We start from the raw sequence: 25,209 nt of genomic DNA on the forward strand, positions 1-25,209 counted from the left end.
AGGGAAGCTTTGTAGACATAAATGATCCTAACGTCTCCACCCCCACCCCTCCGCCCCACCATCGTTTGCAAATTAATAAAGAACTCTTCCTGTTCTGAGATCTCCAGGCCATGCCTTTACTATGATGATGCTAGATATTGGCACTTTTCCTGTCCTATCTACAAACCCAGAGCCAGGAAGAGAATCAATTCTTAAGCAGGTAGAAGATTCAATGAAGTCTAGGCTGAGACTACTTGATCAGGCCACCTTAGAGGATATGGCTGGCACACCCGGGCTACCCACAATGCTCTGTGTGACAGCCCTGCTGGGAAGGGGAGACCTAAGATGGAGGAGGAACAAGAGTGAAGGAAGCCAGCTGGTACTTCCTGGAGGTGGCCAGGTCAGCCTCCCCTGAGAGTTCTGACTGAGGGAAATGGACTCCGAGGTGCCTAAGTGTGCAAAACCCCCAATTTTAAGGTGAAGAAGTCAGTAGATACTGTGTAACAGGCTTTGAATCCTTAGACTGAATCTCAGACTATGAACAAACGCTGTAGAAGAGCCACCAGGGTTGCTGTGCTCCAGCCTCTTGTCACAGGAACTATCAGCCTTCAGGGACCCAGACATGAAAGGAGAGTAGCAGATGGACAGGCGGTGGCTGTCGGGCGCTTGGAGAGGACCCAGCTGGTGAGTCTCAGTACACTGCTAACTCTTAACATTGTTTCAACACTCCCTGGTGGCATCTTCCTGTGTTGGGTCCCCTGAGAGATGAGAGTTAAAGGAACAAGTCCGACTTCTCCGGAGAGGAAACTGAAGGGGGGAGCACAAGTTGTGCTGCCTCAGAACATTTGCTGCTTACCGCCACACACGCCTTATTCCTTCTGGGCAGAGGACAAGGATTAATTCTGACTGGCACTTCAGAGGCTGCTCCACAGGAAGGTGACATCTGAGCTCCACGGATTACTATGAGCCAAGCTGTCTGAAACCTGAAATCAAATCTGGCCCTTATCCACATTTATATCCTTTCTCATAACTTCCCAGAGTGCCGCCTCTGGACTGCAGGCCCTCCACCCATCTCTCCTCATCCAACTCACTCCTCATTTCTTGATTCCAACTTGTTTTTTCTAACAATGTGAATAAGACAGCACGGGAACAAAAAATACAAATAAGTTCAAAGGTGTTTTCATATTTACACAAAAATATGGATTTCCTGTGAAAACACTTTCCAGGTCTCTCAGGAAGAAATAACAGCTCCTTCCTTCAGTGATCGGATTGCATTTAATATGGGTGGTGATTACAGATCCATCCTGGGGTGCTGTGTATCTGTTTGCTTTATGTAATCTCCCACTCCTATGTGAAGAGGTTCTGTTGACTGGCTCTTACTGAGTGTTAAGCACACCTTGGTTGAAAGATATAAAAATAAGTACATCTTCATTATATGAATATATACCCTCTGGCTGCTGTGGGGCACATGTGACACACACACACACACACATACACACACACAAATAAATCCTTTTTAAAATCACATATGACTCCATCTGTATTTGTAGAAAAGTACTTAAACCATGGCACAAGAAGTGAGCACTGTGCTCAAAGCAAAATTGCCAGTGAAACAAACACCATGTATAGGAGCTGGTTTTGATTAGCCAACATTTATAAAAAGCTTTAAATTCCACCTTAAACCTAAAACAAACCCTCCAGTCTCCCTGATAGGTAGCACCAAACCAGACTAATTTTATAGACCAATAATCACAGAGCTTGTTTTAATAAACAAAATGAAGACTCGTAACATGCTTTGGTCCTAGCCAGGAGAAAGGGTCAAACCTTGATTCCTGACAAAGGCCATACACCCCCATCTCTGCCATAACAGCTCATAGCACTGTTCCTCTGGGAAGCTGCCAATTCTTCATCCACATGAACTCTTGTCTGAACAGTGGCTAGGCTAAGCTCACCGCTTGCCTTCTAATCATTGGATTTTTGTCTTTTCTTTACAGAAAAGACTTTAAAATGCTACATTCTTAGCTGAGGATGGCCTAGTCGGTCATCAATGGGAGGAGAGGCCCTAGGTCCTGTACTGGTTCTATGCCCCAGTATAGGGGAAGGCCAGGACTGGGAATGGAAGTGGGGGAAGTTGGAGAGCAGGGGAAGGGGAAAGAGGATAGGGGTTTTATGGAGGGGAAACTAGGAAAGGGGATAACATTTGAAATGTAAATAAAGAAAATATCTAATTAAAAAGCATAAAAAATGTTACATTCTTGTTCAGTGGAGTTTGGAGTCTGGGACTCATTTAAATATTTTAATAGTTAACCAGGCCATGAGATATCAATAATGCAGAGAACAGATGCCTGGGAACACCAGTGTCAGTGCGTATGCATGTTTACTGATGGAAGGAGTAGCCGTCATTTCTAAAATAAACGCTGAGTTGGTTCATTCTTCTGTACCCAGCCTCTCTGTAAGCTGAGATTTCAGGACTGAGTGCTGATGGGACAGTTTTGTGAAAAAGGTGGGTGTCAACAGTATCTTAGTGCCAGATAAGTCTGTGTGGCCCAGTCCTAAGAACAAGCTTTGCATGGTTCTGATACGCCAGATTTGATGGCTACTTCAAATGGTAGTTTGTTATTATATGCAGTTGTATTTCCTTATGAGAACTAAGTAGCACACACACACACACACACACACACACACACACACACACACACACACCAGCTAAAATAAATGAAATACTTTAGTACAGCATTCCAGAGGCTACAAGTCCATGACCTGGATGTTGGAAGGCTTGATGTCTGGAGGTTTCTTACTACCCATCATATCACAATTGACAGTCTACATGCTGTCTGTACCCAATCTCTTCCTGTGAGAACATGAGTCACATTGGACTACAGTCCAGAAATCTTAGTTTTCTCTTTAAAGACCTAATTCAAATATCATCAGCTTCAAAGGTGGGCTGGGCCTGGGTTAGAACTCCAGCACAAGTATTTGAGCGTGGTTATAATTCAATGCACAACATTTTTCCCTCTAGTACCTTCCCCACCAATTCACTACCTTCTTGTTTACAAAACCTATTCCCTATATTCTAACATCCACATAACTCCCAATGCATGCCCAAATCAAAGCTAAGTCCAATGTGACTTAGATATAATCTACAATGAGGGTAGCATTGAGGTACAATTCTACCAGACACAAAATTTCAGTTCCATTGTAAGCCCATAAAATCAGACAGATTGTCTGTTTTCTATACAAAGAGTGAAATTGTAGATACTCCCCTTTTAAAAAGGAGAGAAAAAAAAATAAAGATTCTCTAAGCAAATTCAAAGACAAAAGAAATTCCACTGGGTTTTAGGCTTCAAGAATGACTACTCCTCTTTTCTTTTTCAGTATCAATAATGGTCACATCTTTAAAATCCAGGTCACCAGAACAATGACATCATGGTTGATGATCCAAGAGGCAGTTACTGTGATGCTGACCTTAAGAAAGTGGCACTGAGATATTTGGTTGCATCTGGGAGTCACAGTCTTCATTTCTTCAGCCCTTAGTTATCTGGGCCAATCCTTTGAGATCCCTCTAGAATCTACTTCTTCATCTTTTTTTCAGCACAGATAGGCAAAGCATTTCCAAATCTTCTCATACTGGTTTTCAACTCACAGTAGCTTCAAGTAGCTCTCCCTGTCTTCTCATGTGTGACTAAGCACAAAGGAGAAAACAAACCCCATCCTTAACTCTTCAAATCTTCTTCAAGAGATCATGAAATTCACCACCCAGAGCTCTTTCTTCATGAAGTGTGTGCCTCATGTCACAGTGGAAGAGACAGGTAAGGAAGCCAAGGGAAAAACTCCAACCTCCAAGGGAAAAACAAAAGCAGAGAATTGAACAATAGGTTATGTTGTAGTGTGGGTTATTTGGTATATTTACATAACACTTGGGTGACACTGGTGTGTGGGGTGGGGACACCTGATCCTCACCAGTTCCACCCAGAAGAAGCTAAGGTTGTATAAAGGCAGTCCATAGCATCCAATACCACACACAGGAGAGAATTGTTTACAAATGCATCATGGGAAGCATCAAGTAAGTATGAACCACATCTCTGTATGATAGGCAATGTCCTAATCTCACACACACACACCACACACACACACACACACACAGGCATGCACACAGGCATACACACAGGCACGCACACACACATGCACACCACCCATAGCAAGATGGGTAGTGTCCTCTTGTTGTTCAAAGCTACTCTGGCTCTTTCTGTTTTTACCTTCCCCACCAAAGTACTATGTAAACACTCCTATCAGATCGGTGCTTTGGCGATGTGGGTTTCTTTTGCTCCTTTCTACACAAAGACTGGAAGCACCCTTCAGGAATATTCATATTTAAGGCAACGATTCCTTAATGGGGGAAAACTTATCCTCCAGTGGGACATTTGACAGTGTCTATAGATATTTTTAGTTGGCACAATGTGGAGAGAAGAGAAACAGTGTTACTGTCACTTGGCAGAGAGAGGTTGGGGATAGTGAAATATGTACTATAATCTACAAGCTGACCTATCATAATGTTTAACACAACCTTAGACACCAGTATTGCCAATGTTTGGGACTTCTGCAAAGGAGTGCTTGTCTTAAACACAGAGTAGAATGTCAGAGATCGGGTAATGGGGAGAAGGATGAGGAGAGATGAGTAGACTACACAGTTTTCTACTTGGAGCTTTGCAGAGAACCAGGAGCACATGTTAAGTCATGCCTGCCTGAGGAATGAGCCAGGCTATTTTGTTTGTATATGTGCACTGGTGTGCTTTTCTTCAGTGTAAGTAGTCCTTCAGAGTAAGAAAAATCAATCTCTCAGATATTTTACAGAATCCAAATTTCAGGGATTATGTGAGTTTTCCTTCCTTATGTGTAAGGGGAAAATGTTTGTTATCTCTAAAATCATCACTGGACACTACTGAAACTGCTATCTTGAGACACAGCAGCTCACTTTACATGGTTGTTTGGTGCAAGGTAAAAATGTAGAGTGATGCTATAGATGTTATTATTCCTTTTAATATCATTGTGGACCAAAGAAGATAAACTCGTTCATTTTAATGTCCACAGCCACACCAATATATTGTGTGACCTCTGTTTCATATTGTCAGGTCAAATACCCAAAAATTGCACCAGATAACAGTTTATACCTCCTAACCTGGGATCTCACCATGTCATTCTCTCCCACAAATAAAGGCTTCAAATGAGCTGACCTCAAAGGAATGTCCCAAGCATTAATCTTATCCATAATTTGTGATACGTGATATCTAAATTTTATGAATATTTAGAATATATCATGTCTAAAACCCAGCAATTCATCAATTTGTCCCAAGCTGGCTCCTCCTCTCCATGAGCCTGTCCCAGTAGCTAAAGGTTAAAGTGCAGTTTTGCAATTAGATGATATCCCCCTCCAGCCTCCAAGGGAAAAACAAAAGCAGAGAATTGAACAATAGGTTATGTTCTAGTGTGGGTTATTTGGTATATTTACTTAACACTTGGGTGACACTGGTGTATGGGGTGGGGACGCCTGGTCTGAATAGAAAGAACAAAAGGATGAAAGGTAGTAGTTTCAGGATATACAAAGGGTGTATGATTGATAGGTTGCCTGTGAACAAAAGCAGCTTGAGCAGCCCTGGGAAACATTCGTGAATAGCCTTGAGCAACTCAACTGCAGCAGGTAAAGCATCTCATCAAAGGTTAAGGTGCGGTCCCAGGGAGCATCATTTGAAGGCTTATCCAGCCTATTCAAGTGTAGACAATGTGGACCTTGATCTAGAGCAGTAGTTCTCAACCTGTGGGTCTAGATCTGTTTGGCAAACCTCTATTTCCCAAAATATTTACACTATGGTTCTTAACAGTAGCTAAATACAGTTATGAAGTAGTGCCAAAATAATACTGGTGCTACTAATAATTCATAGTTGGGGGTTCCAGCATTAGGAATGTTGAGAGCCATTGATCTCTAGACTGCTGGGTTACATAGCAGAGAATTATACTAGAATAGTTGGTGCCAGAGGGTTAGCATAAGGCATCAACTGCTCCTAAAGACAGACTTTAAAATAGAGTATAGAGGGAAACATCCCTGGAACCTCAAGAGGTAAAGAGCAATATCATTAGTGTTAACCAAAACTGTAAACTGAACTGAGCATGTGGCTTCTACTTCTCACATACATGTACCAAACTCAATCATTACAAATTGCCTTTGCATGGACAGATAATAGAGTGAGGTGAGTTGTAGTGTGTGCCGTAATCAGTGACTCCATCTGATTTCATTCTGTTCTCTTTCTCACACTCAGAGCCTGGCTGTTAATTATTATCATTATTATTACAAGCTGATTCCAGGAACCAGTATCAGATCACAAGCCTGGCTAGAAAGAATGCTCTGTTCTCAAGACACGAAAACCCATGTCCTGACAAGTATTGCACTCCTGGGGTGGAGGGACCAGATGATCACACTTGTTTACACTCCTGGGCTGAAAGGGTCAGATGATCACACTGAAGGTCCTGGAAAATCGCTGATTCTGGAAAATCGCTGATTCTCTCAGGTAGTCCACCAATCTCCATGCTTCCCAGAGAAGTGGAAGGAGGTACTAAGGTGTTCCCTTCCTTCCTCATTTCCCCCACCCTCAATCAAGCTCAATCTGTTTTTCTCAACACTAACTCTCTGGTTAATTAATCTTCTTGTCAGTATTCTAACCCTGAGTCTTATAACAAAAGAAAGAAAAATGAAAAGAGAGACTATTTATTATATGCAATAAGTAATAGTAAGAGTAAGCTAGGAGTGAATGTGCCCTGAAGCCTCCATCTTTCTCTTCTGCCTCCTATGGGATGCTGGATCTGCTCAGACATAGGATGTATGACCTCAGGCTTCAGCACAGCAGGAATAATGTGACATACAAGGTACATTCCCCACAGCCTGAAACATGAGAGCTATCAGATAATGTAAACTCTTCTTTTTAGTGAGATTATTTGAAGAAAAATCTACTGGGCAACCTAAGGCTCAAACAGCTACTGTTTGCAAAAACCTGAGGATTGTTTGTAATTAGAGTCCATGAAAAGAGGACTTCACAGCTAGTTAGAGCACTTCCACAGACTTGAAGAGATGGCACATCACTTGGCCTACTTCCTGGGTGCAGGTTCAATTGAAGCTCCCTGACTCACTTGCAATGCCTATTAAATTGGGCTTTCTTCCTATCTTAAAGGGAAATCAGGTAAGTGATAGCTCCTGAACTTCAAACTCACTTGATTAAAATGTTTGAGTGGCACATGCTTAGAAAGTATTGGTGTAAATACTTTGTGGGACACCAGTGAATCTGACAGGCTTGTTTCAAACTGTCCAGTGACCGTAACAGTCACTGAGCATTCTATTTCTCCACGAGGACCTGAACAAATCTCTGAGCTCCTCTAAACTCCTTTTATTCATGTGTAAAATGGGAGTTACTCATGGAGTCTATTTGGTCCCTATCTGTTAAGAGAAGTTTTCTTGATGGATCTTAGTACTACAGTTATTTGTGGGACTAAGGACAAATATTTAGAATGCAGTTAGAGATTACCGTGGTTTAGTAGTGGTTGTAGGTTGTCCTCCAAGACCCAAGAATTCACTAGCCCTGGGAAGTTGGTTATGGTTCTAGTACTAGGCATGGTTTTCTTCTTCTTGAATGGACCTTAAATCCAGTTAGCTGGATACCACCAAGGTATGTGTGCTCTTAGAGTAATCATGCCATCCTGGTCATTAATGTGGTTCATAGGCATCATATCTAGGTAGGGCTGCTGGTTGTCTCCTTCATTAGCAGCTTGGATGGTACCTTCTGGTACCATGAAAGCTATTCCTCAGGGAGGCAGCATTCAGTTCAGTTACAGTTCAGGGTTCTCTGGACCCTGTGCGTGTAAAGTGTATGGTGTCTTTATTAATACGTATTACCTTAAATCTCTGTGGTGGACAGCCAAGGGCATTTTATCTATCTATCTATCTATCTATCTATCTATCTATCTATCTATCTATCTATCTATCTATTTATTTTCTTTATTTACATTTTGAATGCTATCCCGCTAGTTTCCTCTCCAAAAATCCCCTATCCCCTTCCCCCTCTCCCTGTTCCCCAACCAACCCACTCCTACTTCCTGGCCCTGGCATTCCCCTATACTGGGGCATAGAATCTTCAAAAGACTAAGGGCCTCTCTTCCCATTGATGGACAACTAGGCCATCCTCTGCTACATATGCAGCTAGAGACACAAGTCCCACCATGTGTTTTCTTTGATTGGTGGTTTATTCCCAGGGAGTTCTGGGGGTCCTGGTTAGTTCATATTGTTGTTCCTCCTATAGGGCTGCAAACCCCTTCAGCTCCTTGGGGTATTTTCTCTAGCTCTTTCACTGGGGACCCTGTGCTCTGTCTAATGGATGACTGTGAGCATCCACTTCTGTATCTGTCAGGCTCTGGCAGAGCCTCACAAGAGACAGCTATGTCAGGTTCAACCAAGGTCATTTTAATGATAGTGTTCACTATCATATATCCCCAGTAGAGTCTGTCTTGGAAGGACACAATTAATCAAGAGAGGACAAGTGGAATTGGATAGCAAGCGCTACCCATCTTATATTAGTTAATAAGAAACTTAATGGTCTAACATATGTCTCTCGTGGAATTATTTATTATAAGGTGTAAAGGTGTTCCTGGGAAAAATTAAGTTGTAAGAAATGTTAGTAGTGCGGGTGTCCACTATTTTTCAATGACACAGAAATCAACTGCTTCAGTTTCATTGCGATTAAAGGATTGTCCTTCAACACTAATTACACAATCTTAGCGGAGTGAGGTTCAAAGAGCACCAGGAGTAAGGAACCCACGGAAACTCTGCTTTGGATGAAGTGTTGTGTCTGCTCTGGGCACCCTGCCCAGAACAGTGCATTGCTTAGCTCATTTCTGAAACCATTCTTCAGCCCCTCCTTGAATTTCCTCAGACTCCTAGCAGCTGACAACATCCTATCCCCTATGGAAACCTTGTAGTTTTTTCTCTCAGCTCCCTGCCCTGGGATTTATTTTCCTCAGCTGTGGTTCCCCTGTCCCTTCCCAGTGGCTCTTGTACTGTCTGCAAATACCCTATGGTGATCTTTGAATACGAAAGAAAGAGAGGCACAGGGAACCAGGGCTGAAAGGCAGATCTCCTGTAAGCTGTAATGACTGCTGAGTGATGGCCTTGCTATATGACCAATTTCTCGGGTCCTGTTCTCTAGATGGTCAAGGGCTGGTTTGGTAGGAAATAGATTCATAGTATCAATGTGGTGAGAAGCTATGCCTTTCACTGTGGGAGAGGTCCAAGAAAAATATGAGAAAGGGTAGAAAATACACTGATACAGAGACTGACACGAGCACTAATCACTAGCTCTCTTTGTCGTTCTATTTAGTAATAACAGAAGTAGATGAAGATACAAAGACCATGCCAGCTGAGTCCCTCCTACTTACACTTGGGCTACTTGTGGCCTTCAGGTACAGCACAGATGGTTTTCCTTTGGCCCAACCTGCCTTTAATTCTGTATTGCACATCTGCTCATAACTCCATTTGGGGAAAATAAAGATTGTTTGACAAATAAAATTGAATAGATAAATACATGTATAATATATGTATACATCACACAAAGATACAGAGACAGAAACAGAATCAAGAAGGGTGAAGATATCATAAAGTCTTAAATTCTGTACATTAGCCTGTTCTCCCAGTGTTGTGTTTATAAAAATGAGAGGGGATGGGCTATGTTCTGTGGTAAGGTATGAGGGAATGGGGTGCCTCAGTGGGCCCATGCTGAGGCATCCCTTACCTCTGAAGGACCAGCCACATGACCGTACAGTGTAGAATAGAGTTTATTAAGGGCACGGGGAGGGGAGTTAAGAGGGTAGTAGAGGCAGAGAAAGGCAGAGAGAGAGATAGAGAGAGACATAGAGAGAGTGAAATAGAGAGAGAGAAATAGAGAGAGTAGACGAGTAGAGGCTGCAATGAGCACGTGGAGAGAGAGGGGAAAGGGGAATGGGAGAGAGAGGGAAGGGAAGCAGAGAAAGAGCAAGAGAAAGCAAGAAAGCAAGAGAGCAAGAGAGCAAGGAGAGGCAAGCAGCCCCTTTTGACCCACCTGTGAATGCTGGCTAATCAGTACTGGACAAGTATCCATGTGGTCAGCAGAGAAAAGCTAAATGCTTTCTAATGGCTCTGAAATTCCTTTGGAAGAGGCCTCAGCCTGTCTACATTGACTTTCTTTCATATAGCATTTCAAAAATACAAGATAAATAGCTTAGATTAGTTACTCCTAAACCTGACATAGGTCAAGTATCTATAAGTGAGTCTCTTACGAATTCTGGGGGAAAAGCTGATTGTATGTATGTATGTATGTATGTATGTATGTATCTATCTATCTATCTATCTATCTATCTATCTATCTATCATAATTCAAAAGTTTGTCCAGGCTTTATGTAAAGTAGCTTTGCTTTCAAGACCTTGTGTAAGTCATTGGCCCAATCCTTTCAAGAAGCACACTGAATGGTTCTCCATTTCTCAGAAAAAGAGGGCAGGGAAGCTGAGGAGGTTCATGAGCATTCTGGGGGAGAGCATGGGCCTTAGATAAAAGCTCATAAGGCAAGCATGATCACAGAAAATCACGAGGGAAATCCATAGATCCACATGACTTGCAGACAGCATCCCAACAGGCTGTCCTCTTCCAGAGTCCTAACCCTATGTCCCCAGCTGATGAACCGCTCCTTTCACTAACTTTTTGAATGGCCCAAAAATCATTGCTGATGATACTGGTCAGGTCTTCTCTGGTCTTTCTCAGTCTTTCCAGTCTCAGATTTCCAGTCTCTACTGCTGCATAAGATAAATGTTCGCTCAGTTTCCACAATGTTCATCCGCTCTTTTTAACCTTCGTCTTATATGAAAGGAGCCAAGGCTCACTGTGGTCTGGTACTGTGGCCTCTTTCTTTCTTGGGTGTCCTTTGGATTTATTCATCTGCTGGCTAATGAAGAGGAAGCCATCATCAGGAAAAGCCGGATTTGTTAAGTTTCTTGAGTGCTTTCATGCTTGAGGTTGCCCTTGTGTGCACACCTTCCTCATTCAATGGGACACTAGCCAAATAGGGTCCCAGTCCCTTCAGTCCTTCAGAGACAGGTTCCCTTACTTCACCTTTGGATCTTTCTGTGGAATAGTTGGTTGCCAGATGGATCTTTTCTTCGTACAAAGGAACTTTTTTTCTTTTGCCAGCTGCTTAAATAACTCTTTAATTTAGGATTTCTATAATTTGACTAGAATATATTCCAATGTCAAACACATAGAATCAGGCTTGCCCAGAATCTTGTCTCTCTTGTTTATCAGATCTGATTTCTGCAGTCCCTCTCCTGCTCTCACCCATTTTTCTCTCCCATTTGTGAATGTTGTCCTTTGGATGCTCCAAGAGGATGGTCCCTTATCCGTTCTGTGTTGATTTCCTTGTAGCTAGTTTGGGAATAGTATGCCATCCTTGTCAGCCTTTACTGTGAATACCAAGCTTGTCCTGTCTTTTCAGTTTGTTTTTAAGATTCTATTTTAATTAGAACATTCTTCCTTCCCTCGCCTCCCTCCAAACCCTCCCATAATCTTCTCCCTGCCTCACTCTCATTCAAATTCATGGCCCCTTTTTTCATCAATTGTTACTGCATGCATCTATGTATTTCTATATACATGTACATATACATACATTTACATATACACACATATACACAAAGTATTGCCTGTTGAATCTATATAATGTATCCGTACTGTTATATTTATGTTCTCAGGTTGACCATTTGTCATTGGACAACCATTTAGTGTTTTCTTCCCTTGAAAGGGCCACCTCTCTACTCTCCACTTTGCTCAGTTGCTTGTAGTTCTTTGTGAAGGACCGACTGGTGCCTCCAGGGCTTTTCCCCAAGCTGTTTGGTCTTTCGCTGGTGGCATCCTTGTTCAGCTCACATCTGGGAGGCCATGTTACTGATTCTTTTCTGGTGTGGTTTTACATGTTACTAGGAGACACAAGCTCACGGCAAAGTCCCTGATCCTCCGGCTCTTATGATCTTCCCTTCCCATCTTCGATGTTCCCTGAGCCTTAGGTGTGGGTGTAAGCTTGTCATTCACAGGGACTGGGGTGAGATTGTGCTGTCTATAGAGATCTTAGTTGATCATTAACTTTGTACTTGCAATGTTTAATTCTTACATCATTTTCTGATTTTTAAATCCCCTTAAACTGCACAAGTTCTCAAGACAATTTTAAGCTCTTTATAATGGAGGCCATATTACATGCCCTACTGCAAGGTTCCTGTAAAGATCTAGTGATGTACCTTGCTTTCATTCTTGCATTCAACATCTTTTAAAACATATTATTTTTACACTTTAAATCTTACCTTCTAATCCCAAACTTATAATGTCCTTTCCTTCTTTTAGGCATTTCCATATTTGTGCAGTTCTAGTCTTCTACAACTGTTTTCTTTCTTGAATTTACTGTAACAGATAAGGCATTCTCCCAGCGTTTATCTTAGACTCCCTAATCTTTTCAGAAGCTAGAAAAAGTTAACATAACAGATTCCTTGATCACATAGTTTTTCTTCCTTTCTAGTGACATACCCTACATTTATTATTCTGTTTCAATATCTCCAAATAAACTGACATTTAAAAAGAGGAACAGGTAGATGAGAAAAATGGCTTTAGTGGTTCAGGGCACTTCTCTGCAGAGGACCAGAGTTCAATTCCAAGTGCTCATTGGCAGCTCACAACCACTTATAACTCCAGCTCCAGAAAATCTGATGCCCTCTTCTGGACTGCAGGTACACACACATATGAGGTTGGTCTTGTTTAATTATTATTATTATTATTACTCAGAAAGACCAGGTATACATGGTTAATTGTCTTTGTTGACTTGACTGGATTTAGAATCACCTAGGAAATATCTCTGCATCTATAAGAGTATTTCAGAAAGCTTTAAGTAGGAGAAAAGGAAACAGTTTGAATATGGCAGCACCTTCCAATGGACTTGGGTCCAGAACTGAATACAAAGGACAAAGAGAACTGGGCCCCAACCTTTTTTCTGTTTCTGTCTCCAAACTGCAGATGCTATGTGAGCAGCTGCCTCAGGCTTCTGCTGCCCTGTGTCCCCTTCCATGAGGGACTAGATCCCTTCAAAATGGGAGAAAACATAAACTCTTCAGTTTATTCTTTTGGGAAATTGGTCCTATAACAAGAAAAGTAACTAATACAAGGCTCAACCACTACTTAGTGAGTGTTGATGTGTCTGGGATATATCTTAATAATAATAGACGCAATAAAATGTGCTTCATTACTCCTCTATATAACCAGGGTTTTAACCATCTGGTTGATTTATTTTTCTGGATTTACTCTTAGTAGTTCCCCAGACCTCTAAGCATAGAGCTCATGGTATTCTATCCTCCAGTACCATTATCTTTTCTCTGTATTTCCCTGTGCATCACAGGTAGCCAGCTTACGGCTTTGCCATCTTCCCAACACTGAGGTACCCTTCATAATTTATGAACCACAAAATTATCTTTTAAAATAAATAAATAAAAGTAGTGTTATCATCTAAAATTATCTTTCCTATCATTTCTAGGATATTTATGGAAGATCTTATGGTTTTTAAATTAAAACTAAAAGTCAACCTATGTTCCCTTAAGACAGGTAAGGAGAGACTCAGTGGGCTTTATAGTTGTTTACACTGAGGGCTCTGCCATGCTGACACTGAGCTGAAAAGAAACTGCCAATAACTCAACAGAGATGTGGCAAATCAATGTAGAGCTGAGAGTTTTCACTTAGTCCCTTCACTGGCAATATTCCCAGGGCTTCCTGCTTTTTGTTTTATTTTAAGTCCAGGTTTTATGAGTGCAGAATTAAAATATGCTAGTTCCAAAATACCAAATAGCATTTGGTCACAATGTGTTGCTAGTTACAAGGCCCCCAGCTGGCTTTATTCTAATGAGCATGGAGTTGTGACCTCCAATGGTGACTGTGGCAGACGCTGAAAAACCTTTGAGACTAGTCTTCCTTTTACTTAAAAGACAACATGGGACAAGTGCACCAATCTTTGTAGAGTCATCCCTGAAAATATACAAAAGTAGTATTATATGTGTTGTGTTTTTTAAAAAGATAAAGGGAGAGAGAATGTTTGGTGGATGTGCAGTCAGGTGTGGGGGAAGGGGGTGCCTCTGCAGGCCCATGCTGAGGCATCCCTTCCCCCTGAGGGACTGGTACAGTATAGAATAGAGTTTATTCAGGGCATGGAGAGGGGATTTGAGAAGGTAGTAGAGACAGAGAAAGGCAGAGAGAGAGAAAGGGAGAGCAGAGGAGTAGAGGCTGACCATGAGCACTTGGAGAGAGGGGGGATGGGGAGAGAGGGGGAGCAGGATAAGAGGACAGAGGGAGAGCAAGAAGGCAAAAGAGAGAGGAGGGGGAGAGCAACCTTTTCTACACATCGGGCTGTTGCCAAGTAACCGTGGGGCGGAGTCTAGGCAAAATGCTAACAATATGGGATTAATCAGCTATGTTTGGGAATATAAATATGTATAATATACAAATACATATGTGCATGCAATAATAGATCATTATTCAGACTCCCGCTTATTCTCTACAGGGCACACTTTCTCATTATTTTCAATATGGTCAGGCTGAGAGCATTCAAATCTTCATGCTTTGGCTTCATTTCATGAAACAATTCCTTTCTGAGTTCCCTTTGCCCTCTCAAGTTGTGCTAAAAAAGGAAAACAAAGGTCGGTCTCCAATGACTATTCCGGTGTGTCACACCCCCTCCCCCCATCTCCCTTCTAGGATTTACTACAGTAGAACTCAAGGAAGTCACATCCCACCTTATGCAAGGATTAGTTTCCCTCACTTGCCCCAGGCTTTCATAGAAGCAGTGTGCTGTCCACATTTCTGCTAACAGTCCACATGGCAGTAGGCTCCTTTTCACATATGCACCTCAAACTCTTGTAAACACTACCTATTATCCACTTCCAAAACCATATCTGTCTTAAGTTTTGGTCTGACTATAGACACAAATTTAGGACAGATGGAAATCATTCTATAATACAGAATAGAGCTGAATTGTGAGCGTTCCTGGTATGTGACCTTGGGCAATGCATACACTAATTTTTAGAGTCTCAATATTATTTTAACTTTCTTACGTATATTAACTACTTTTCTCTCTCTCTCAGACACAAAAAGATACCATAGAAACATAAGGAAAGAATAGGAGCCCTCCTTACAGTGTTACAAAATATTTCAGACTAGGAAATAGGAATACTGTCAATGGAAGTGTCTTGCTAAAGTCACATAATGAAGAAGATTGTAAAGGAGTAACCCTGATCTAGACTCAGCATGTCAACTATTCTTTCCCTTTGTGATGTTCATGAAGTGTTCCTCTCATACTGTGTAGGAAGACCACCCAAATAAGCCAGAAATCCTCACCAGTCCACCACAGGAAGCTTAGGTTATAATAGGATGCCCAGAATATCCACACACACAAAACAGCATCATCAACAAATATGCCACAGGACACATCCCCCCAAATTAAGCTATATCTCTAGAATCAGTAATGTCCTGACACCCCCTCCCCCATCTCCCTTCTAAGAATTACTACAGTAGAACTCAAGGAAGTCACATCCCACTGACAACAAATACACTCTGGAAAAATGAATGGTATCCTTTCGTTCTTTACCTTACTGCCCCAGTTAGGAGCTTTTGTCATATTCCTTCAGCATCTATGCTTCAGTTCTCCATGACATTAGCCAATGTCATCTCCCCGTACCTTTCTTCAGAGTCTGTAGCAGCTAAGAGTAGTGATCTTTTAGGCTACTGATCTCAAATGAGGTCAATTTACTCTCCATGTGAATATTCTCAATACATTCAGAGATTTTCATTTATTACAATCATGGGGAGTATGACTGATACCCAGATGTCAATATCAGGGATGATGTAAAATATCCCATAATGCTTCAGGAGCACAGTTTTTTCTCCCACCATGAATTGCCCAGGCTGAAATGTTGATATCACTAAGGTTTGAGCCTGCTTGAGAGGAAAACTGTATTCAGCACATGGTGGGATGTCAGCAGCCCAATCATGAGGAACAAGGTTGCGGAAGTACCCTTCACTATACATATTTCTACTTCTCTCCACTGCTTGGCAGATGAACATGACCATGTACAAAACTGCGCTTGACTAAGTAATGAGACACGACTTCTGTCTGGATAAATATCTTGATTTGTTTTTTTTCTCAGTACGTAATTTTTTGGTAATGATCCATCTGAATTTTTACAGATTCCAAATTCCCAGCCTTAAGTTTCCATTTGCATTGGAAAGATTTTATTTCTAAAAATGTCACTGAACTCTAAAATTACCAAGGTTAATATCATCTTGTGAAAGTGGAAGGTAATTTTGAATAGTTATTTGGTATAAAATTAAGCATGCAGGCTTAGTAATGTTATTATTTTTTATACTATCATGAGCCAACAAGAATAAAGAATCTAGTTCATTTTAATGGCGGCAGGAACACTAAAGATGGTTGACTTTAGTTTTACACTGACCAGTAAAGCATTCATTAGAACTCCTGATGACCCTGTATAGAAATCTCCTTTCTTCCCTCCACCTTACCTGTACTCTCTTGCACGCTGTCCACAGTGGCTTTGAGGCAGGTTTGTTTCAAAATCAATGCCCCAAGTTCTAACTTCTAGTTATATTGTGTGTTGCTTTATCAATCAGATATCTATACCTTGAATATCTGGCCAGATCTTGTCCGAATCTCAGCACTTCATTAATCTGCCCAAAGCCAGCTCCTCCTAGTGAACCTTCCTGGTGGTGGTGGTATTATGATAGACCACACGAGAAATGTTCTGGGCTTCTTCAAACTTTTGTGTTTAACCTCTTTACCAAATCCAAATCTACATCCTTACAACACAACACACTGTTTATGGCCTAGCTTTCTTCCTTTAAAAATTACATTGTACCAGCCATGCTAAACCCATACCCCTAGTTTGTGAAAATGTAAATCCATTTTAAAGAGGAAAGCTGAAGGAGATGCAACTGTAGATTCCCCAGCTACTGGAAAGCAGCTGCCCATGGATGCATTTCTCTTACGGTCAAGTCACAGAAGCTAATACAAGTGTGGTCCAAGGGGCCAGGCTCTATGGAACATTGCTAGGAGAGCTTAGTCCACATAGTGTGTGAGTTTTACAGATATGTGTGATGCAAGATTGAGGGTGTCATTTGTTTTTATGGAGTTCCTCTGTGTGTGTATGTGTGTGTATGTGTGTGTATGTACATCTATTTGCAGTTATTGTCATTTTCTTTGCCTCTTTTTCTTGTTTGGTTATTTTGTACTACTCTGATTTGTTTGGTTTTGCATTATCATGTTGTAGTTAATTTTATTGTCATCCTTTAGATGCCGACAGAAAGGGTGTGAAGCAGGATAGCTGGGGTGGTGGGGAAAAATGAAATGAGCAGTGGAAGGCAAAACCATAATTAGAAAATAGTATATAAAATATATTTTTAATAAAAGAAAACAAATATTTGAGAGAGCCACCAAGGCCAGGCAATAGATAACAGGATTAGATTCTCTACAAGGAGAGTCTAAGAAGATATTGCATGAAGCTGAGAAGGTAAGACAACGTTGCAATGAAGAGCCCAGGGTGTTGGAGATACCAGGACTGGAGAATTTCTGTTGAGGAAAACTGCAAGCATGGAGTGAAACCAGTCCCAAAAGAACTGTGTGTACTGCAGACCACAGAGCTGGAGGAGCGGAGCTACTAAAGCCCTCGGGCCGCCAGATAATTCGACATGAGGTCCAGATGCCAGACATGGAGTCGAAGGATTCGGTGCTTTCCTTGTTGGATTTTGGCCCTGTTTTAGTCTTACCATTCTCTATTATGTCCAAATTCCTCTCTTTTGGAGTGGTTTTGGATGCTTACTCTGTATAATTATATGTTAGAATTATGTAGGGGTTTTAAACATATCTTTGTCATAATTAAGAGAATGTTTTGAATCTCTGAGTAGACTTAGATTTTGGACTTTGAAGTGTTGGGACTGTTGACATTGATGGGTTCGTACAGAGATTGACTGAATGTATTTTGAGAAGAAATGAAAGCTTAGGAGGCAGGGGTGGAATGTTACAGTTTGAAGTGATGTGTGACATACCAAACTGATGAGAGGTGGAGTTCTTTATCTTGGTTGTCAAGTTGATAGGACTTAGGATCAATATGGAAACAAATCTCTGGGTACATCTGTAAGGGGTTTTTCTAGATTATGCTTCAGGATGGAAAGATCTACCTTAAATGTGGATGGCACCATTCCATGGATTAACTCCTGGAGTACATAAGGAGGACAAAGCTAGCTGAATACACGCATTCATCACTCTGTTTCCTGACAGTGGATGCAACGAGTGGCCTCACACTTGAACTGTAAGTCAAAACAAACCCTTTCTTCAATTGCTTTGGGCATATAGTTTTATCATAGCAATGAGGAAAGTAAATGTTAGTACTATAAAGATTATAGGCAAGAGGAAAGGGTGGTAATAGAAGGGTATGAGGAATATGTTAAAACATATTCATATAAAATTAATAGAATACTATGAAAAATTAATAATAATAAAAGCCTAAATTCTGACAGCTCTAAACTTTGTATAAGAGCTACACAGTTTGTTTTTTCTAATGCTCATATGCTATGAGGATGTAACATATTTTGCATATTCTATTGTCACTAGTGCCTACTTCACTATAATTTATAAACTAAAATTATGAAAACTAAAGATAGAAAATAGTAATTTAATGCTTCTATATAGGTTCTTGTTCATCTTCCAGTTTTACTGTTAACTTCCCAGCACACTTTGTCATGGGGGAAAAACAAAGATTCTTCATGTACATCTCAGTTCAACGTTGTAGCAGCTAGGTGCTCATAGGCTAAATCTGCAGATCTACTTCCTCAGAGGCAAACAGGGTTATTTAGCTGTATAATTCAATGCCAGTTTGAGAATAAGTGTTCAATATGTGTTTCTTCAATGGACGAGTATAATGTCAGTAACAACTTTGATAGGAAATGAGAGTTTTGGAAACTCTATCTTATTTTATATTCCTCAAGCTTGAAATCTGGGGTCCAACCTCACCTGTTGTTTCTCCTTGATGAAATATTGATATCAAATGTCCATGATCTAAGTTCATGGCCTGTATTTCAGAGTCTGAATAAATCTTTGCTTGTGAACAACTCAAATGCCTGTCTCTTCCAAATATGGATGTATTAGATAATACTCCCTCTCCAGCCAGTGGTCACCAGAAAAGTCAGGAGGAAAACCCAGGGAGGAAATGGAACAAAATAGGTTATGGGTTGGAAAGATGGCTCGGTGGCCATGTGCTCATATTGCTCTTCCTGGACACCTGAGTTCACTTCCCAGCATCCACATCAAGCAGCCTACAGCAGTCTATAAACCCAGCTCAAGAAAGATCACATACCTACCTCTGACCTCTCTGGGCTTATGCACTCATGTGGATGTACCACACACACATACACAAACACACACACACACACACACACACACACACACACACACAATTAAAGTAATAAAAATAGTTGTTTTAAAAAAGAAAATAGGTTACATTTCAAAATGGGTATCTGATATCGTGATGTAGCAGCTGGAAGACACTGGTGAGAGGGGATGGCTGAGTGACTAGTAGCACTGTCATCTAGTCTGGTGGAAAGGAAAGACTGAGGTAGTAAAGAAAGACTTAACAATGGTTCATGATTGGTAGCTTGGATCACATGGGAAGCAGTACTGGATGTGCCCCAGGCAAGCCCTCTAGATCCAGTGGAACACAGACACTCTAATTCCTGCCATCTTCAGCGGATGTGCTGTTATGGAGACCTTAATTGGTTTATTCAGCCCACCTAAGCACATGGCACTGGGGACCTTCAGAAACAGCCTCAGTCTATGCAGTAGGCAAACAAAAGAAATTAACTAGAGCTGTAGATGCCAAAGGGCTAGCACCAGGTATCAAAGGTCTTGAAAATAGGTTTTTAAATGGAGTATATTGGAAGACATCTAAAAGTCAGAATAATGTCCTTAGTGTTAATAAAATACTAGCTGAACAAAACCAATGAGACAGGGAAACCGGATTTTTGTTGTTGTTGTTGTTCGTTTTTGGGATTTTTTTTTTTTTTTTTTTTTGGTGGGTTCTTAGTCTCACTAATACAAGAATTTACAAATTCACTCGGAAGGAAACTCAAAGACCACTATAATAGAGTTTAAGAGAAAACTAACCAGGCAGACCATGGGAAAATCTTGGCAGTTGCTGGAAGGTAGGAGGGGATGGGAGGGGAAAGTCATGCTTTTTAAGTTGGACATGGAGGTTGACAAGTGACTACAGGAAGGGAGGTAGAGGCTTCAGAGAAATCAAGAGAAAACCCAGAGTACCTGGAAAATGTGCTAGGGTGTGAGTGTCCAGGCAAGTGTGCTAGGGTTCTGGCTCTAGTCTGTATGGAAAGAAGTAGAACAATTTGTTCTTCAGTTAGAGCAGAGACACAAACAGTCTTAGCTGTGGAGCCGTCTCTACTAGTAACTGTACTGGGAACAGGACCTTCTGGGAGGTAGAAGTGTATTGTCTCTCAACGCGGCCACTGCCAAGGACACTTTCAGAGGTTTTCTGGTCAGTTCCCTATTCCAAACCCACTAGCCAGTTTCTGCCTCTTACTCTCCTTATGGTCTTAAGTCTTCATGATCATCCCTCAACGCCTAGAAGTTGGAGACCCTAAACTCTTTTCTGGCCCAACTACAGCCCATCTTCTAAACGATTGTGTAGTTTCAGTTCTTGAAAATGAAGACTTACGGGGGTCAGAGGCCATGTGGCTTCCAGGCAGGTGTTCATTTAGGAGGGGAGGTAATGAGGAACCAGGTGCCTAGCTTCCCTTTCCCCAATTTCTGGATTCCTGGACTCCAGCAAGGACAAGGGTCAAACCTGCTCACATTTCCCAGGTCCCTGCCAGTTCTCCGGAGATGGAGGCTTAGTGTTTGTGTATTTGTGTGTTTGTGTGTGTGTGTGTGTGTCTTCTCCAAGAACTGACAAAAAATGTATTTTGTTTTGTTTTTGGATTTTATTGCCATGCTTGTTTTAATCAGTCGCTTAGTTGTTTTGTCCCTGATCACAGAACACAGAAGTCTTCAAGAGCAATGCTCCTACAAAGGGGTCAGACCCATGGTCTGTGCTCAGGACTCTGTTTCTGGCTCTGGACACAACTAACAACGCCCCAGATCTCTCTAGAAATGCTGTTTCTGTTCTCTAAGACCTTTCTTCCATTGCCTTACCTGCAAAACACTTTGTTCTATCCTGTCCCTCAGAAAGAACTTAAAACTATCTTCTCTTCAACCACTTTCTGCCAGAGATTTACTTTCGTTTGGCCTTTGCCATCCTTAGCTATGGACACTAAAACACTATTTTCCTTTCAATTTGTTTTTTGGGGCTCCCTGGAAATACCCCTCTTCCTCCTTCATCACTGGAAGTGCCATTACAGTCATCTCTGAGTTGTAGGTATCCTGAACACTATGAACTGTTGGTTAATGGTCTTTGAGTTTGGCCAACTCAGCCAGGCCTTTTCTGTCCAGATAGTTAAAGGGCTGGCTTGTTTGGGTTCTGGAGTGTGGTGTTAATGATTCAGTAGCCTTCAGTGTGGATGAGAACAAAGCAAGCGGAAAAGAAGGAATAAGACAAAGAAATACCACACCCAAATCAAGTAAAGCAAGCCCCTGGCTTTTTGTAACTCTTCTCAATAACAACAAAAATCTCTGAAGTGCACATAGAAGACTCCAGCTGAATCTCTGATAATTGCACTTGTGCTGTTATAGTCTTCACGAATGACAATGTAACCTGCCTGGCTGGCAGAAATGGGAATATACTAATGATACACACGTGTCCATTTCTTGGCTCTCAGACTGTTAAAGCAATAGTGCTCAGGGATTTAGAATTCCATCAGGAGTCTCTTTTGGGGAGAAGAAACGAGTGCCTGCTCAGGGGGAAATCAGAGAAGGAATCTACAGCCAATGGAGCATATTTACTGCTTGTGAGAGAATGTTGCAGTAAAGACCAGCCTTGCTGGAGAATCTGGATGAGACACTGGTGCACTTTATGACTTACATATCTCATATATCTTGTATTCTATTTAAGCTTAAACCTCATGCCAGGGCCTTGCAAATAGACTTGAGGGCTGGTTGAATGTCTTTGTCCTTCTCCCCAGTGTTGAATACATTTCCCTTTCTGCTGTTCACTGTTAGCTTAGCTCTTTTGTTGTTCCTAGTGAGAACCAGTGGCCAAACCTGGCTTGTTGGGGAACAGTCACCTTCACATAGGGCCACATAGCCTACCTAGGCAGTCAACCTTCGGACCAATCTGCTTTTAAGTCATCTTTATTGGATTCCCATTAAAATTTCATTGGGGGAGAGGGAGGAGTTTCCTTAGCCAAAACAAAACACATGAAAACACATGTAAATTAAAGATGCAGATAACATCTCCATCATTCTTTCTTCCACACATTTCCCTTTTGACCCAGATATCCCCTCACGAATTTGTCATGAGGTTTAGAGATCCTCTATATTTTAGTTTTCAAAACTACCTTTTTGTTTTCAAGAAAGGTCGTGCTTTAATTAGCCCATCATTTGCACTAGGAAGAAGAGGTATTCCATGATACTTGAATTCAAGCTGTGTGAGGCTAAGTAGAGCATGTACAGTTTCTGAAATATGTCAGTGGGGTCCGAGCATATGCTCACTGTTTCCTCTGAGTCTTCTCCTAGGTTAATTGTCAAGGTGAAGGGGAAAAGTCTATACCTGTACAGAGGTTACCCAAGCCAGCCTGAGATGCTAACGCTGCTTCCATTCAGCTCTTGGAGACTGCTTCCTGAGTACTTTTAGCATTTTACCTCAAATCCCAGCTTAACTTACACAGAATTTAAACATGTCTAGTTCCAGAATATTTAATATTGATTATGTTAGATACCAATGCCTGCCAGTTATGGTTAGAGATTTTTATTCTTCTGGAGCTGTAAGTCCAAATAAATCCTGCTAGGTGCCTTGGTTGTGGAGTTTTATCACAACAATATTCTGTAACACAGATAAAGTCATTCCATCTCTATATCAGTGGGAAATGCTTAGTGGATATTTAGTAACTTGTTTCCTGAGTGCATCAATCAATATGTGAATATATACCTAACTTTCTAATAGGACATGGAGTGATCTGTGTCCTAGTCTTATCTATGTTGCTGTGTTAAATAAATTATGATGAATAGTAAGTTAGGGAAGGAAAAGGTTTCTAGATTATAGTTTATAGATTTCAGTCCGTGGCTGAAAAAAATCAGGTTAAGACTGCAAAGAATACGAAGCAGAAACCATAGAAAATATTGCTGGCTAGTCATGAGCTTATGCTTAGCCAGCTTTCTTATATAGTCTAGGGCCATCACCCTAGAGAATGGTGTCACCTATAGGGTGCTGGGGCTTACTACATCAACCTATAAGCAAGACAGTTTTCCCCAAAGACATACTCACAAGCCAATAGTATCTAAGCAATTCCTTAGTGAGGGTTTTGCTCTCAGATGACTCTAGGTTGTAGGAATTAAATTCCCTAGGACATCAAGGACAATAAAGGCCCAGTGTTCCTTTGCTAACTACTCCCATTTCTTTTAGGCACAGTTTCTGGGCTTATTTAATGCACATCAATTGGGAACCCTTCATGACAGAGAAAGGCTCATTCATGACAGAGAAAATCACATCTAGCCCTTCACCATAGCATTTGCCTCATCATCTAATCTAGATTTCTAGTTTCTGATACTTGGAAGATAGAAGAAATGAATAAACTTTCTCTCTAGATTCACAGACACTGTTAAGCAGTTTTAAGTAATTATTATGACAGGTATTTAAAGCTAATTTTGTATTTGTGTGTTTACATTTTCTCTTAAATAACTTTAAGAGATAAATAACCTTTATAAGGAACTCCAAGTGCAGATAGTAACATTTGATTGTTTTGTTTCCCTTGCCTTAGGGGACCATGGACATTGAAGCATACTTTGAAAGAATTGGTTACCAGAAGTCCAGCAACAAACTGGACTTGCAGACATTAACTGAAATCCTTCAGCATCAGATACGGGCTATTCCTTTTGAGAACTTGAACATCCATTGTGGGAAAACCATGGAACTGAGCTTAGAGGACACCTTTCATCAAATTGTGAGGAAGAAGCGGGGAGGGTGGTGTCTTCAAGTCAACCATATTCTCTACTGGGCTCTGACCATGATAGGGTTTGAGGCCACAATGTTAGGAGGACGTGTTTATGTCCCTTCAGCCTGCAAGTATAGTAACACTATGATACACCTTCTACTACAGGTGACCATTAGTGGCAAAACATACATTGTAGATAGTGCATTCCCATTTTCCTGCCAGCTATGGGAGCCTCTGGAGTTGACATCTGGGAAGGATCAGCCTCAGGTTCCTGCCATCTTCCACCTGACAGAAGAGAATGGAACCTGGTACCTGGAACAAACTAAAAGACAAGAATATGTTCCAAACCAAGAATTCATTGATTCTAATTTTCTTGAGAAGAACACACATCGAAAAATATATTCTTTTACTCTTGAACCACGAACGATTGAAGATTTCCAGAGTATAAGTACATACTACCAGGTATCTCCATCTGTGATGACAAACACATCACTTTGTTCCCTACATACCCAAGACGGAGTCCATGGTTTAATGGGCACCATTCTTGCCTATAAGAAGTTCAATTATAAGGACAATATAGATCTGGTAGAGTTTAAGATTCTGAAGGAAGAAGAAATAGAAGAAGTCCTGAAGCGTGTTTTTGGAATTCACTTGGAGACAAAGCTTGTGCCCAAATGTGGTAATGTCCTTTTTACTATTTAGAGTAATAAGGGGAAATGATCTTTAATGTTTCTATATGCACTTATTCTTTCATGTAAAACAATCAAATTATGCAAATTAGGTGACAGACTAAGAAGCCTTGAGATATCATCACAAAGTTCATCAATGATCGACTGGTATATCAACATCTGTCCCCTACATTATGATAAGAAAATCATAGACATCAAATAGCTCTTTCTGCAAAATTAACCATTTATGTAACTAAATGACTTTTAAAGAAATGTGCCATTAAAAATGTAATCACAATAAAATTGTTTTAATGATG

General features: G+C 41.0%; 1 protein-coding gene across 1 annotated transcript; it reads left to right on the forward strand.

Annotated features, from left to right (window-relative positions):
• The first annotated feature begins 313 nt into the window (after positions 1 to 313).
• LOC110300688 (arylamine N-acetyltransferase 3) lies at positions 314 to 25,209 on the forward strand. The gene is made up of 3 exons (XM_021170945.1): positions 314 to 379; positions 502 to 663; positions 24,051 to 25,209. The coding sequence occupies exons 2-3, from the start codon at positions 517 to 519 to the stop codon at positions 24,924 to 24,926; spliced, it is 1,023 nt and encodes a 340-aa protein (XP_021026604.1). The 5' UTR covers positions 314 to 379; positions 502 to 516; the 3' UTR covers positions 24,927 to 25,209.

The sequence above is a fragment of the Mus caroli genome, chromosome 8, assembly GCF_900094665.2.
Source record: "Mus caroli chromosome 8, CAROLI_EIJ_v1.1, whole genome shotgun sequence".
Classification (NCBI taxonomy): domain Eukaryota; kingdom Metazoa; phylum Chordata; class Mammalia; order Rodentia; family Muridae; genus Mus; species Mus caroli.

Bases quoted from the DNA above. Each gene is read 5' to 3' on its own strand.
- LOC110300688 (XM_021170945.1), top strand. From the start codon at position 517: ATGAACAAACGCTGTAGAAGAGCCACCAGGGTTGCTGTGCTCCAGCCT. The intron at 664-24,050 runs GTGAGTCTCAGT...CCCTTGCCTTAG, and splicing joins GCTTGGAGAGGACCCAGCTG to GGGACCATGGACATTGAAGC.